At 40.7% G+C, this 16,134-nt stretch overlaps 1 protein-coding gene across 1 annotated transcript; it reads right to left on the bottom strand.

Moving 5' to 3' along the window:
- Window positions 1-612: 612 nt before the first annotated feature.
- LOC138370563 (myomodulin neuropeptides 1-like) lies at window positions 613-1,254 on the bottom strand. Its single transcript, XM_069334951.1, has one exon. It carries the CDS (start codon window positions 1,252-1,254, stop codon window positions 613-615), a length of 642 nt encoding a protein of 213 aa, XP_069191052.1.
- Between the last annotated feature and the right edge of the window lie 14,880 nt (window positions 1,255-16,134).

Here is a 16,134-nt window from a genome sequence, read left to right as displayed (position 1 = left end):
ACGTGTGAGTTTACGTCTCTGTATGGGAGTGAATGTGTGAGTTCACGTCTCTGTATGGGAGTGAATGTGTGAGTTCACGTCTTTGTATGTGAGTGAATGTGTGAGTTCACGTCTTTGTATGAGTGTGAATGTGTGAGTTCACGTCTTTATGTGAATAGGTTGAGCGTGTATTTGTGAGAACTGGATAAGCACCTCCAATGGATACCTGATCAACCAGGCTGTGACTCATACGTCAGGCTGCGAGCAGCCGCGTCCAACAGCCTGGTTGATCAGTCCGGCAACCAGGAGGCCTGGTCGACGACCGGGCCGCGGGGACGCTAAGCCCCGGAAGCACCTCAAGGTAACCTCAAGGTAGGTGAGATGGGTAATTATTAGTTACCAGTTAATACTTAAATCATGGTTTGTTGAACTGAAAATCACTTATAATCCCTTTTCACCTGTCGTTTGACTGAAGGAGTAATTACCCAAATCATTGTTTCATGTCATATCACCTTTAAAACTACTGATGGAGGTAGTCTAGGCTATTTTCCCCTATCTATTCTATCCCTCACACTATCATGCATGAGATTAATGGTCCCATCAAGCTGTCTGTTTTCCTTCTATGTCCATTCGTTACAACTTAAATATCGTGCATCGTATTGAAGTATTTTTCATGTCTTGATCAAATCCCTTCTGCATTATTCTTTCTTTTAGGATCATTAGTTCAGTCGAGTCACGTAGCTTGATCCGTTTAGTTCCAGGATTAATCTTGGAGTAAACCGCTTTGTAAACTGAGTCTTCACTTTGGGTTTTATTAGGGTGATGGTATAAGGTACGTGCAGCATACTCTAGCATTGTTTGGGTACGTGCAGCATACTCTAGCATTGTTTGGGTACGTGCAGCATACTCTAGCATTGTTTGGGTACGTGCAGCATACTCTAGCATTGTTTGGGTACGTGCAGCATACTCTAGCATTGTTTGGGTACGTGCAGCATACTCTAGCATTGTTTGGGTACGTGCAGCATACTCTAGCATTGTTTGGGTACGTGCAGCATACTCTAGCATTGTTTGGGTACGTGCAGCATACTCTAGCATTGTTTGGGTACGTGCAGCATACTCTAGCATTGTTTGGGTACGTGCAGCATACTCTAGCATTGTTTGGGTACGTGCAGCATACTCTAGCATTGTTTGGGTACGTGCAGCATACTCTAGCATTGTTTGGGTACGTGCAGCATACTCTAGCATTGTTTGGGTACGTGCAGCATACTCTAGCATTGTAACAATCTGTACGTGCTGCAGATTGTGTGGTTGAAAGTATTTTTGCCTAGGTAGCGGAAGGCTCTCCTGGATTATTTCCAGATTAGCATATGCTGCACATCATATTCATTTTCGAAGCCATCATGCAGGTATAAAAAATCGAAGATGTTTAAGCTCTATTCAGTTATAGTTGTGTGTGTGTGTAAACTAAAGTCTTTGAAAATGTAATAAGTTTTACGAAACGCGCTCAAGTGTCGCGTCAGACTAGAAATAAAAATGAATTTTGGAGAATTGATTTTTCAATTACCATCAACAGTGAAAAGAAACATAAGGAAGATCGAGAAAATTCGTGTTAGAATTATTAATCTTACTTTTTCGGTCATATTTAATAACATATATATATATATATATATATATATATATATATATATATATATATATATATATATATATATATATTTATATATATGTATATTATATATATATATATATATATATATATATATATATATATATATATATATATATATATATATGTATACGTATATGTATATATATGACAATGTCAGACCACGGAGGAAAATGAAACAGGAATTTCCTTAAGTACTTTCGTATATTAAATATATCTTCAGAAGGAATCATCTTCCTTCTGAAGATGTATTTAATATACGAAAGTACTTAAGGAAATTCCTGTTTCATTTTCCTCCGTGGTCTGACATTGTCACATTCTTAATCACGTGTTTATTTTCGTGATATACACACATGTATATATATATGTATATATGCAGAATAACCACATATGAAAAATAGAAAATGCTTAACGCGTTTTCGGCTAATTCGCCTTCATCAGAGCAAAGTAGAATCATTACTTGGATCAGTGTTTTTGTGATCATTGTTGCATATATGTATATATATATATACCCGAGACCTACACATATACCGTCTCGCCGGTTGACCAGACGCCACTATCAAACTACCGCTCAGGTCATTATCTCTCACCGACTTCTAGTCTCCAGTTCCGTTTCGCGCCAAAGATGATGTCACAGCGCATATAAGAAGCCCTGCCAGCGTCCTGAGCAACAGACTACTCTTCCAGTGCTTATGGCTGTAGCATCTACTCTCGCCCCCGGGTGACGGTAGACGCACACAGTAGTTTGTATAAAGTATTATCGGCATCTTTGCTATTAACGTAAACTTTATTTGTATGTATTTCTCTTTTGATTGTATTTTAGCCAAGTGGATAAGGGGTTTTATTTTCATTGTTACTTATCATTTTGTGTAAAATTAAAGTAATTTTTTGTTACTTTAAATTGTTAAAGTTTTTATTCTATTTTTTTTTCCCTGCGGTTGATGTACCGTAGAGGACCCAAGCAGTTTTATTTTATTTTCTCTATTTTTTTTATTAATGTGCAATTGGCACAACCCCTGCCAGAATAGTTACTGCTCTATTGCAGAGTTTCGTCACAATATCCCCCAAGTGTAACCTTTGTGTAGAAGCCAAAATGTAAACTTTGAATTTGATAGCTCCTCTTTTGAGTGCTGTTACAGCTTGGACACATTTTTTTTTGTGATATTTCAATTTTTTTCACTGTTTCCAGTATGGGCTTGGATATTTTTTTTATCCAATTCTCTTTGTCTATTGCTGCTAGCAATTCATGCTCCCTGGGATGGGGGGGGGGGGTGTAATATTACGACACGAATGTTCGTAAAGCCTTAGTGGGTGTGTGTCGGCGTTGCTGGATAACAGGATTTCTTTGGGATTTAATGGAGGGGAGAGGGGATTTTTTTTTGTCGTGGGGAAGTTGAGAGAAACCCTAAAATAATCCTCCGCAGCACACTTTACCAACTTCCACTTTCACACCACATTAACTCACAACATTATCCATCACAACATTCACCCATAAGCAGTAATGAGTATGATGAGTAATAATAACGTGGCTGAAGTATGTTGACCAGACCACACACTAGAAGGTGAAGGGACGACGACGTTTCGGTCCGTCCTGGACCATTCTCAAGAACAATCGACTTGAGAATGGTCCAGGACGGACCGAAACGTCGTCGTCCCTTCACCTTCTAGTGTGTGGTCTGGTCATCATACACTCATAACTCATAACTTCCATCTCCCCCCTCGAATCTTCCACTCACAACCTATCGTCTCCACAACACATTCAAAACATAACAACAGAAATTCACAACTTTTATGTAAACAAAAAAATTTAAATACAACGAAAAAACGCCTTAAAAACAAAAAAAAATTCAGCTGTTGGTTCTTTCCTTGTTTCAGTTTTTTTTTACAAGAGGATAATTAAAACTTTCTGAAAATGGTACGTCAAGGCATTTTCTGGTTGAACGAGGTGCCTTAATTAGAAAGCCGCGTTCCAATGTTTTTTCCACACAAGGTGTGATAGCGGTGAGCGGTGATTAAGATCCTTAACTACTAGGTGCTTACGCGAACGAGGTGGCGCATCCGGATAGAAAAGCCGTTATCATAGGAGTAAGGTGTAGATGGCTTCAGGTGGAAAACAAAGTTACTGCCATATCTAGACTTTCGTTTACATATCGTCGAATCTTGCAGGTCAGAGGTCGTTTGTCGCACGAACGACAGCTGAAAAGGATGGAGGAAGGGGTCGGGAGCCCAAGGACTGAAGCTCGGTTCTTCGGGAATAAATGGGTGAATACCCAAATATACAACGACCCACGAACACACACAAGCAAGCAACATTCACCCACACACAGATACAACCACATGTAAGTGGTTGACAAATGGAATGCATTAGGAAGTGATGTGGTGGAGGGTGACTCCATACACAGTTTGAAGTGTAGATATGATAGAGCCCAGTAGGCTCAGGAACCTGTACACCTGTTGATTGACGGTTGAGAGGCGGGACCAAAGAGCCAGAGCTCAACCCCCGCAAACAGAACTAGGGGAGTACACATCCAGATACAATGTTGTTTGCATGAGTGACATTCTAGCTCTGTTAGGGAGGTGTCTACGAGGAATTTCTCCATTAAACAAACATTGGATTAAACATCACACGCAACTCTGCGACACATTTGGCATCAGAGTCCTGTTATAAACTACATCATACACAGTTCCTAAAACTAACTACATTCTAACCTAACCAAATACTCCATAGAAGGCGATGAGTCACAGTAACGTGGCCGAAGAATGTTGACCAGACCACACACTAGAAGGTGAAGGGACGACGACGTTTCACAATCGACTTGAGAATGGTCCTGGACGGACCGAAACGTCGTCGTCCCTTCACTTTCTAGTGTTTTGTCTGGTCAAGAGCATGTATGTGTACGCTTGATTATGTTCGCACACTTGAGGTTCAGTCTTAGAATGGCGCAGCTACTAAAGCACACAAGGAAACCTGACGGCTGAGTGGATGGCGCTTGGGAATCGTAGTCATAGGAACTAGGGGATCGATCCCCGGCGATAGCGGAAACAAATGGGCAGCGTTTCTTTCACCATGATGCACTTGTTCACCTAACAGTAAATACGTACCTGTGAGTTAGAAAGCTGCTACGGGCTGCTTCCTGGGTGTGTGTGAGTGTGGAAAAATATCAGTGGATTGACAGTTGAGAGGCGGGACCAAAGAGCCAGAGCTCAACCCCCGCAAGCACAAATAGGTGAGTACACACACCCACACACACAAAACAGAGGACACAAAAAATTTCTCACGAATAATAAATGTACCAAAACGATTTATATAAATAAAACATTGCTCCAGCAGATTAGTTTCCCACCCTCACACACACATGTTGACTATAAGGTTTAGTCATGTAAATTCCACAGTAGGATATTATTAACCGTGACTAAGTAACCATTGGCTGTAATATAGTGTTCCAGACGTCATTTCACAGGCTATGGCGGCCTCTATGATTTATTCAGACTGACACGCCTCTGGTGGACGTTTAGTGGAGTTGCCATTAACCCTATAGAGGTGCCGGCAAGGGACGGTTATAGAGGTGCAGGGTAGGGACGCCAACAGAGGTACCGGATAGGGACGTCTAACAAAGCTACCGGATGGGGACGTCGACAAAGCTACCGGATAGGGACGCCTTCAAAGCTACCGGATAGGGACGTCGACAAAGCTATCGGATAGGGACGTCGACAAAGCTATCGGATAGGGACGTCTAACAAAGCTACCGGATGGGGACGTCGACAAAGCTACCGGATAGGGACGCCTTCAAAGCTACCGGATAGGGACGTCGACAAAGCTACCGGATAGGGACGTCGACAAAGCTACCGGATAGGGACGTCTACAAAGCTACCGAATAGGAACGTCGACAAAGCTACCGGATAAGGACCAAAGTGACCCCTAAGCACGCATGTTATCCGTATTACTCAAGGCTTGTGACTCATACATAAACACACACATTATCCATGACTCACATGATGACACTTGTTCCCAATGATTCACTCATCACAACACCGTTCCCAATGACTCATTTACAAAGATACTCATTTCTCATGACTCACCGGTAAGGGGGGGGGGGAGAGCTGCATAATAGGTGAGTCAGAGGTAAGAACACTGACTCATGCCTCTCTTCTAGGTATACTTACAGAGCCCTGTTGTTCCCTGGAGTTTACAAGGTACTCAGGTATCCAGGAATATATCCCTGGAGTTTACACGTACTTAGGTACTCACCGTTGGGGTTTTTAAGTACTTAGATATGCATCAATGGAGTCTACAAGTTCCCAAATATACACATCTGGAGTTTACAAGTACCCAGATACACATTACTGGAGTATACAGAAGTACCCAGGTATACATTACTTAAGCTTACAAGGACTCAGGTATACATTCATGAAATTTACAAGTATCCAGGTATGACAGAAATTTACAAGAACCAAGATATTTTCAGTGACAGAATGGCACCAGAAAAGTGACACTAGTGCCAGCAGAGGGTTACCAGGAGAGTGCCACCAGGCACTGCCCTTACCACCAGGCACTTCCGCCCGATACTTTCACATACCCTACAACTCCGGGGGGGTCAAAGCGGCCACCACAGCTGGCCGGAATGTCCAGCGTTTTATTGATATATTGAGAAAGTAAAACGCTCTAATGGAAAAAACATTATTGCCAGAGTGCATAAAAAACTTTATTGACGCATTATGTAGCGGTGCCAGAGCGAACGAGTGATCAGGCAAGCGAAGGAACCCATTTTGCGTGATATTCTTTGTGGATATACATGACGAGAATGAAGAGTTTGCCTGTAGTGCCTAAAAGGATGTTTTACTAGTAATGCCGGATTATAATTTTCATACTACATGATGTCATTTTTATTATACATGATGTCACTTTCGTGTCACATATAGGCAAAGAACTACATATTAAACACACACATCTATCAATAGTCAGCTTATACTTAGGTATGTTCTATCATCCACAAGCATACCCCCATATGTTTAAATCTAAGAATGTTGATAAAATATACCAATTCATTACGATAGCATTTGGCTTTTGCATCAATACTCATATTAACCTCTGATCTAATTACGATACATCACTTCAACATTAAAAGAATTGATGTAACCAAAGCACTACATGTCAAACAATCTCATCCACAAACTACCAACTCACGTAAAAAAAAATCTCTCACAGCAATCACCTGGCAAACAATCAAACTACAAGTAAATAATAAAATAAAATTAAACCACAATAATTCAAATCGCAATAACAACTTAAGTTGTGTAAATAAAATAAAAGTTAATTCAGCTAAGTGAAGGTGAAGAAATGAGAAGATTTATCTAAATTTTTAGAAATAAAAATAGGTTAAAGAGAAAGTGGGATGTTGAGGTACTCACAGGACCTGAAACAGATGAGAGTAAGCGTGTCACGGGAGCCAGAAATGTGAGAGTGAAGCCAGATTTTTGTTTGCAGAAAATTACAGAGTAGAAGCAGCCGGATAAAAGTTCGTGTTGGTGCTGTAATGGAAGTACGACCTAGTGGTTAGGAGAGAGAGAGAGAGAGAGAGAGAGAGAGAGAGAGAGAGAGAGAGAGAGAGAGAGAGAGAGAGAGAGAGAGAGAGAGAGAGAGAAGAAGAGAAGAGAGATAAAGACAGAGAAACACTGAGATAGACACATAGACAGAGACACAGAGAGACCCAAGCACCAAGGGTTAGCACATGGATCCTAAAACCGACCCTTAAAGCCCTTCTCTTGCTATGATACGCCAGTCCTTCACTTCCCTATGACTCTCAGAGTCCTGTCTGCTAGGTACTCTCTCAACAATTTCACTGCTCTCCAAGCTACTCCCACTTATTCTTCTAATTTTGGTAGAAATCTTTTACAGGAAGTGCTTCAAAGGCTTTTTTGGCAGAACAGAAATACGCAATCTGCCCAACCGTCTCTGTCTCGCTTTTATATTATTTTTTTTAATTTAACGTGAAGCTCCAGGATTTTTGCTAGTCAAATACTTTCACTTGGTGTTTGCGTGTATAGATTTTTTCTGTGTACTTGTGTGTATAATTACTATTCTGTATTTACTATTTGTGCCTGCAGGACCGAGCTCTTAGCTCTTGGACCCCGCCTTTGTAACTGTTGTCTAATGTACTGATTCTCTATTTGTTTTACTCTGTCGTTAAACATTTCTCTAACATACACACACATACACTCACACATGGGACTAACACAATGGGACAGGAGTCATTGCTGTAAACAACCGATGGCTGGAAAGGCGGGATCCAAGAGTCAATGCTCGATCCTGCAAGCACAAATAGGTGAGTACAAATAGGTGAGTACATACACACCACAGTTGGGGGCCTCGCGGCTGAGTGGACAGCACTTGGGCGTTGTGGTCCTAATGGTCCGGGTTCGATTCCCGGGAGAGTAAATACACACACACACACACACACACAACTCCTTCTCTCCCTCACAAAAAAACAAGAGATAATTTAGATTTGTCTTTCTATAAATATAATTATTGATAATTGTTTATTAAATAAATATCAGCGATGCGAAATTAATTATAAAACATTATAATAAGGATAATATAGAAATAAATATAGATGAGGAATATTCCTTACGATAAACTTAAGACATAATAAACATCATAATACAGATAAGAGACAATAATTCTCATATTAATTCAGATAAGAAACATAAAGCTCATAAAAGTACAGATAAGAAACAATAGGGATGAGCTCCTTTACGAATATGGGGCCAGATTCACGAAGCAGTTACGCAAGTACTTACGAACCTGTACATCTTTCCTCAATCTTTGACGGTTTTGGTTACATATATTAAACCGTTTACAAGCATGAAAACTTGTCAATCAACTGTTGTTATTGTTATAAACAGCCTCCTGGTGCTTCGGAGCTCATTAACTGTTTAATAATTGTAAACAAAGCCGCCAAAGATTGAGAAAAGCTGCACAGGTTCGTAAGTGCTTGCGTAACTGCTTCGTGAATCTGGCCCCAGGTTCGTAAGTGCTTGCGTAACTGCCTCGTGAATCTGGCCCCAGGTTCGTAAGTGCTTGCGTAACTGCTTCGTGAATCTGGCCCCAGGTTCGTAAGTGCTTGAGTAACTGCCTCGTGAATCTGGCCCCAGGTTCGTAAGTGCTTGCGTAACTGCCTCGTGAATCTGGCCCCAGGTTCGTAAGTGCTTGCGTAACTGCCTCGTGAATCTGGCCCCAGGTTCGTAAGTGCTTGCGTAACTGCCTCGTGAATCTGGCCCCAGGTTCGTAAGTGCTGGCGTAACTGCTTCGTGAATCTGGCCCCAGGTTCGTAAGTGCTTGCGTAACTGCCTCGTGAATCTGGCCCTAGGTTCGTAAGTGCTTGCCTAACTGCCTCGTGAATCTGGCCCCAGGTTCGTAAGTGCTTGCGTAACTGCCTCGTGAATCTGGCCCCAGGTTCGTAAGTGATGGCGTAACTGCTTCGTGAATCTGGCCCCAGGTTCGTAAGTGCTGGCGTAACTGCTTCGTGAATCTGGCCCCAGGTTCGTAAGTGCTTGCGTAACTGCCTCGTGAATCTGGCCCCAGGTTCGTAAGTGCTTGCGTAACTGCTTCGTGAATCTGGCCCCAGGTTCGTAATTGCTTGCGTAACTGCCTCGTGAATCTGGCCCCAGGTTCGTAAGCGCTTGCGTAACTGCCTCGTGAATCTGGCCCCAGGTTCGTAAGTGCTGGCGTAACTGCCTCGTGAATCTGGCCCCAGGTTCGTAAGTGCTGGCGTAACTGCTTCGTGAATCTGGCCCCAGGTTCGTAAGTGCTGGCGTAACTGCCTCGTGAATCTGGCCCCAGGTTCGTAAGTGCTGGCGTAACTGCTTCGTGAATCTGGCCCCAGGTTCGTAAGTGCTGGCGTAACTGCCTCGTGAATCTAGCCCAAGAAGACCATAAATTCCGGTCAGGAACACGAGTCTGCCGGAAGTCATTTTGTCCAGTAATTGTCTATCGTCCAATCTGGAATTTTGTCCCAAAATTCCTGTTTTCTCAGTAAATATTGGAAGGAAAACGCCTCTGGGAGGAAATATTTTCATTGTTATATTTTACATTGTGTTGAAATTTATTATTAAAGAAAATCGCGTCAATATATTGCTAAATTAGTATGTTGCTAAATATGTAATAATTGTATTGATGGAATATTGTTTTATAGACAAGAAGATATGCGAGAAAGTGATAGGGTTATGCAATGGGATTGAACTTGCAGCCCTAGTCTATTCAGATACACGCACTTCCTTCAATGTTACCTACCCACACTCAGGTGAAGGTAGGTTATCTTGAGGTTATCTTGAGATGATTTCGGGGCTTAGTGTCCCCGCGGCCCGGTCCTTGACCAGGCCTCCACCCCCCAAGAAGCAGCCCGTGACAGCTGACTAAACTCCCAGGTACCTATTTACTGCTAGGTAACAGGGGGCATCAGGGTGAAAGAAACTCTGCCCATTGTTTCTCTCCGGCGCTCGGGATCGAACCCGGGACCACAAGATAACCTCAAGATAGGTGTGTGTGTATACCCTTAAATAAGCATTAAAGGAAGCCTGTTGGTCCACACATATCTGGGACAGCTTAAATCCACTCCATCTCACACTTGTGCCTATCCAATCTATTGCTGAAACTTTCAAAACTATCCCCAAGAATTCTAGCTGGCAGCCCATTCCACTCATCCACATGAAAACCTCATTCGTGTCCCCCCGGGTCCTCAATCTCTAGCGAGTGCAGATTGAGACACAAATTCTGTTTTCATAGGCAAGAAACCCTGATAGAAGTATCAGGCCTGTCATCCTTCTGTATATTTTTTCTAGAGATTTCGTGTCCATACTTTAGTTGGGCGACCAGACGACCTTCTGAGCGTAGTTCTGGTTGATATCCTGATGTTAGTGCTTGATATCCTGATGGTTGATATCTGTGCCTCTGGTTCTGATGCCTTGTGTTCCCAACACACTGTTTGATATATTTCGTCCACTGTTTGCTGTATTTCGTCCACTGTTTGCTGTATTTCGTCCACTGTTTGCTGTATTTCGTCCACTGATATATTTCGTCCACTGTTTGCTGTATTTCGTCCACTGATATATTTCGTCCACTGTTTGCTGTATTTCGTGCACTGTTTGCTGTATTTCGTACACTGTTTGCTGTATTTCGTTCACTGTTTGCTGTATTTCGTCCACTGATATATTTCGTCCACTGTTTGCTGTATTTCGTCCACTGTTTGCTGTATTTCGTCCACTGTTTGCTGTATTTCGTCCACTGTTTGCTGTATTTCGTCCACTGTTTGCTGTATTTCGTGCACTGTTTGCTGTATTTCGTTCACTGTTTGCTGTATTTCGTCCACTGTTTGCTGTATTTCGTGCACTGTTTGCTGTATTTCGTCCACTGTTTGCTGTATTTCGTCCACTGTTTGCTGTATTTCGTGCACTGTTTGCTGTATTTCGTCCACTGTTTGCTGTATTTCGTGCACTGTTTGCTGTATTTCGTCCACTGTTTGCTGTATTTCATCCACTGTTTGCTGTATTTCGTCCACTGTTTGCTGTATTTCGTCCACTGTTTGCTGTATTTCGTGCACTGTTTGCTGTATTTCGTCCACTGTTTGCTGTATTTCGTCCACTGATATATTTCGTCCACTGTTTGCTGTATTTCGTCCACTGTTTGCTGTATTTCGTCCACTGATATATTTCGTCCACTGTTTGCTGTATTTCGTCCACTGTTTGCTGTATTTCGTCCACTGTTTGCTGTATTTCGTCCACTGTTTGCTGTATTTCGTGCACTGTTTGCTGTATTTCGTCCACTGTTTGCTGTATTTCGTGCACTGTTTGCTGTATTTCGTCCACTGTTTGCTGTATTTCGTCCACTGTTTGCTGTATTTCGTGCACTGTTTGCTGTATTTCGTCCACTGTTTGCTGTATTAGTGCAGGGCCGTGCTGAAAGGCCTTGCTGAAGCCAGGCCATTTAACATCATATTTAGTTTCATTGTTAAATGCCTTGAGTTTGCGAGAGCGACCAGTTATATACGAATGTTGAGAGTCTATTGGCAACTTGTATTTTCTACCCGATTTATTACAGAATCTAAAATTATTGCTTGCAGGAGTTTTTTTAAAATGATCCACCTTGAAAATTGGATCATATTAGCTTTTTCTCCAGGCACGACGGACAACAGCAGTTCAGAGTATACTACTTTCTAGTACAGTATATTAAATATACTCGAAAGTGGTCCACTGGGCTTCTCAATGCATTTTTTTGCATTCTCTCGTTAGGAAACTTGTTCGGTTTAAGCCCCACAATCTGTTTATTTTAATTATTGCCAAAGACTGTTTAATCCAACATTTATAGCTGCCATGAGATTGTTATCAGAGGTCCTGTCCTGCCCACTTCCTGTATAATATACTGTACTGTAATTGGAAAAACAAAAAACTACTTTGCGAATATAACTTCGTATCTCTGGCTATCTCTGCCTCGTAAAATTTTCTTATTTATCGCTTGGCTTATTTGTGATATCATACTCATCAGGTGTAGCTCACTTACTTTTTTGTCTTCTGGTACAAAAAGATTTTTACAAATCTAGTACGAAAAAAATTGTTCCCTTTTTTTTTAACCCCTTCTAGTACAAAAACAGATTTTGTCCCCTTTTTTCCCGGATAGTGATTAGATTTGTGTATGACATCCGTACGAGGTAATTGTTATTTCATATCTTTTGTCAAATTTAGACAAAAAATGGAATTTCATTTTTTATAGCATTTCCAAAATATTTTAAAATTCTATTTATGTTTCATTTACTGAAAGATGGACCATTAGATAATAGTTCCCTGTTGGGATCACGTTAAACCTGCCTCCCCGCGTATATGTGTATCATGTGGTCCGTTTGAGATCCTGTCTAAAGTGCTCGTAATCCCGTCTAAACTACTCATAATCCTGTCTAAACTACTCGTAATCCTGTTTAAACTATTCGTAATCCCGTATAAAGTACGTCGTAATCCGGTATAAACTACGTAGTAATCCTGTCTAAACTATTCGTAATCCTGTCTAAAGTGCTTGTAATCCTGTATAAAGTACGTCGTAATCCTGTCTAAACTACGTCGTAATCCTGTCTAAACTACGTCGTAATCCTGTCTAAACTACTCATAATCCTATCTAAACTACTCGTAATCCTGTCTAAATTACTCGTAATCCTTCTAAAGTACTCGTATCCTGTCTAAAGTACTCGTAATCCTGTCTAAACTACTCGTAATCCTGTTTAAACTACGTCGTAATCCTGTTTAAACTACGTCGTAATCCTGTCTAAACTACTCGTAATCCTGTCTAAACTACGTCGCAATCCTGTCTGAACTACTCGTAATCCTGTCTAAACTACGTCGTAATCTAGTCTGAACTGCTCGTAATCCTCTCTAAAGTACTCGTAATCCTGTCTAAATTACGTCGTAATCCTGTCTAAACCACGTCGTAATCTAGTCTGAACTGCTCGTAATCCTCTCTAAAGTACTCGTAATCCTGTCTAAATTACGTCGTAATCCTGTATAAACCACGTCGTAATCTAGTCTGAACTGCTCGTAATCCTCTCTAAAGTACTCGTAATCCTGTCTAAATTACGTCGTAATCCTGTCTAAACCACGTCGTAATCTAGTCTGAACTGCTCGTAATCCTCTCTAAAGTACTCGTAATCCTGTCTAAATTACGTCGTAATCCTGTCTAAACCACGTCGAAATCTAGTCTGAACTGCTCGTAATCCTCTCTAAAGTACTCGTAATCCTGTCTAAATTACGTCGTAATCCTGTATAAACCACGCCATAATCCGCATTTATAATAAATAGGACTCAGATATCCCCCCAAACAATGCAATTTCGACGAAAATTTTATGCAAAATTTTGGGTTTGTTTTGGTAAGAGACCAACACCCAAAACGTGGCTATTGCAACAATTCAAACGACATGTAAATGAATTGTAAATAAACACGAACAAATTACAACATAAAACATTGTAAAAAAAAATCTGTAAATAAAAAAGTGAAGCTTAAGCTTTCAGAAACCAAATTTTAAAATTTTTGAAACAAATACAATAATAAATAATTGTCTAATAGTAAATACTAAATATTATTAATTAAGTAATGTTATTAATAACAATACTAATATTAAAATTAATAATAATACCCAAGTTACAAATATTGCTAGCATATAATAATATTATTAATAATACAGCAAAAGAGAAAATTCATAGAAGCCGTGATGGGGATTCGAACCTATGACGGTGGGTAGTCCCACGTAGCCCATTGGGACTATTTGATTTTTCTCATTTTCTCACATATTTACTCATTGAGACAGTCACGTCAGTGTGCTCACTCTCTGGGACAAATGAAGTCACATATCACACCTCACATTACATATTACATGTCACATGTTACATATAATAATCATGTTATTATATGTAATACTGTAAATCATAATAATTCGCAAATTCCAGCAATGGACGAGATCCCTTCTTGCTTCAGGAGTTTAGTAATGGGCAAATTCAGTTTGTATTTTGTTCGACCTGTCGTTGACGTCGAGAGGGGCAGCTCCTCGTTAATATCTAAGTCGACGGGAGTTTCACCAAGTCTCGGAAGGTCAAGTGTTAAATCTGAGATATTTTGTGTTAAATCAATAGCAGGCTTGTGGGAATTGTGTGTACCAGGAGAGCAGTTAGGTGGGTGGGGGGGAGAGAGAGAGAGAGAGAGAGAGAGAGAGAGAGAGAGAGAGAGAGAGAGAGAGAGAGAGAGAGAGAGAGAGAGAGAGAGAGAGAGAGAGAGGTGAGATTTGAGGAAAGAAGGATTCAGAAGAGTGAGAAAGGAATGAGAAGTGAAATTACGAGATAGGGAGAGAGAGAGAGAGAGAGAGAGAGAGAGAGAGAGAGAGAGAGAGAGAGAGAGAGAGAGAGAGAGAGAGAGAGAGAGAGAGACGAGAGAGAGACAGACAGACAGAAACAAAGAGAGAGGATGGGGATAGGTTTAAGAACAGACATAATCAGAATATATGTCCAATAATCAAACAATAATCAGAATGAAGAACTTTAATCAAAATATCTGTCGTTTCAGCTGGATAGAAAACGGAACACATATACCCCTTGAGTACTATCAAATACTCAGGTATACTCGATATACCCTGAGCGAGTACTATTTAACATATATGTCATAGGAATCCCTGAAAGAATTCACCAACACGGACCCAGGTCAGTAATCCCACTGACAGGCATTCATTACTAGAATTTATTAACTGATATCAAAAAGGAAACTAGAAATCAAATTTAGTTTAGAACCCCATAAACAAAAATTGATGATATAGACACATAATAAATGTTGCAAGATTGCACACAGAGCAACAATCAAGTGATAATTTTTCTGGTAAAATATGAGACTACTGCATTGATATCAAAAAGGATTGTAGCTTTACTCTCACTTTAATATTCCTTAAATCCAACGAGACACTAAATATAGGTTCAGCCACTGATATATATAAGTATACTTTGAACACAATTACCCCTGTTGATGCAATCAGAGATGTCCTGAGTACAAGCCAGTGTTCTGCAATACAATAGAGGGAGATTATAAATAATCAGGTCTATTACTAAAATCACTGAAGTCTATTACTAAGATTATATGGTATTTATTTAATATTTGTGCTTGCAAGGATAGAGTAGTTTAGCTCTTGGACCCCGCCTTTCTAACCGTCTATTTCTAACTGCCTATTTGCTATTGCCTCGACCGATAATCGCCCTTAGGACTAAATAGGCCCCTTAGGACTTCGACTCCCGAGCACGCACTCTGTGTGTGTGTGTGTGTGTGTGTGTGTGTGTGTGTGTGTGTGTGTGTGTTTGTGTTTGTGTGTGTGTGTGTGTGTTTGTGTTTGTGTGTGTGTGTGTGTGTGTGTGTGTGTGTGTGTGTGTGTGTGTGTGTGTGTGTGTGTGTGTGTGTGTGTGTGCACTCCAAACAAAACACTCAACCACAACAAAGTAGTCAAAATACCACAGCACATCAACACACCTCTTTCTTTGTTGTTTGAGATTCATACTAATACATTTACAGTATGCAGGACTATCAAAGGTTGTTTTATTTTTGTATGTATGTATAAATGTATATCATGAATTTATTATCGTGTTATACATCTATATTTTCATTAAATATTTTGACTCGAGGCGAAGACGGTTTACAGGTCACCTGACTTAGTATGACCACTGAGAGAAGACCTAAGACGACACCCAGAGATACTAAGACGGCTCCAATAGATACCATGTATCTATCGGAGACGTGATGTCAAGATATCACTTGGCATCTGGATATCACAAGGAGAACAGGCTCACCCTTAACGTTCAGTTGTCACTTGAACTGTGAGACATGTTTGGTATGCAAGACCAACTCAAGTTAGAGCAACAGTGACCTCTAATTAAGCAACAGTGAGTTCTAATTAAGTAACAGTGAGCTCGACAGTACTGAGATT

The sequence above is a fragment of the Procambarus clarkii genome, chromosome 4, assembly GCF_040958095.1.
Source record: "Procambarus clarkii isolate CNS0578487 chromosome 4, FALCON_Pclarkii_2.0, whole genome shotgun sequence".
Classification (NCBI taxonomy): Eukaryota; Metazoa; Arthropoda; class Malacostraca; order Decapoda; family Cambaridae; genus Procambarus; species Procambarus clarkii.
This window is presented reverse-complemented; position numbering and strand designations above follow the sequence as displayed.

Bases quoted from the DNA above. Each gene is read 5' to 3' on its own strand.
- LOC138370563 (XM_069334951.1), bottom strand. From the start codon at position 1,254: ATGCTAGAGTATGCTGCACGTACCCAAACAATGCTAGAGTATGCTGCA.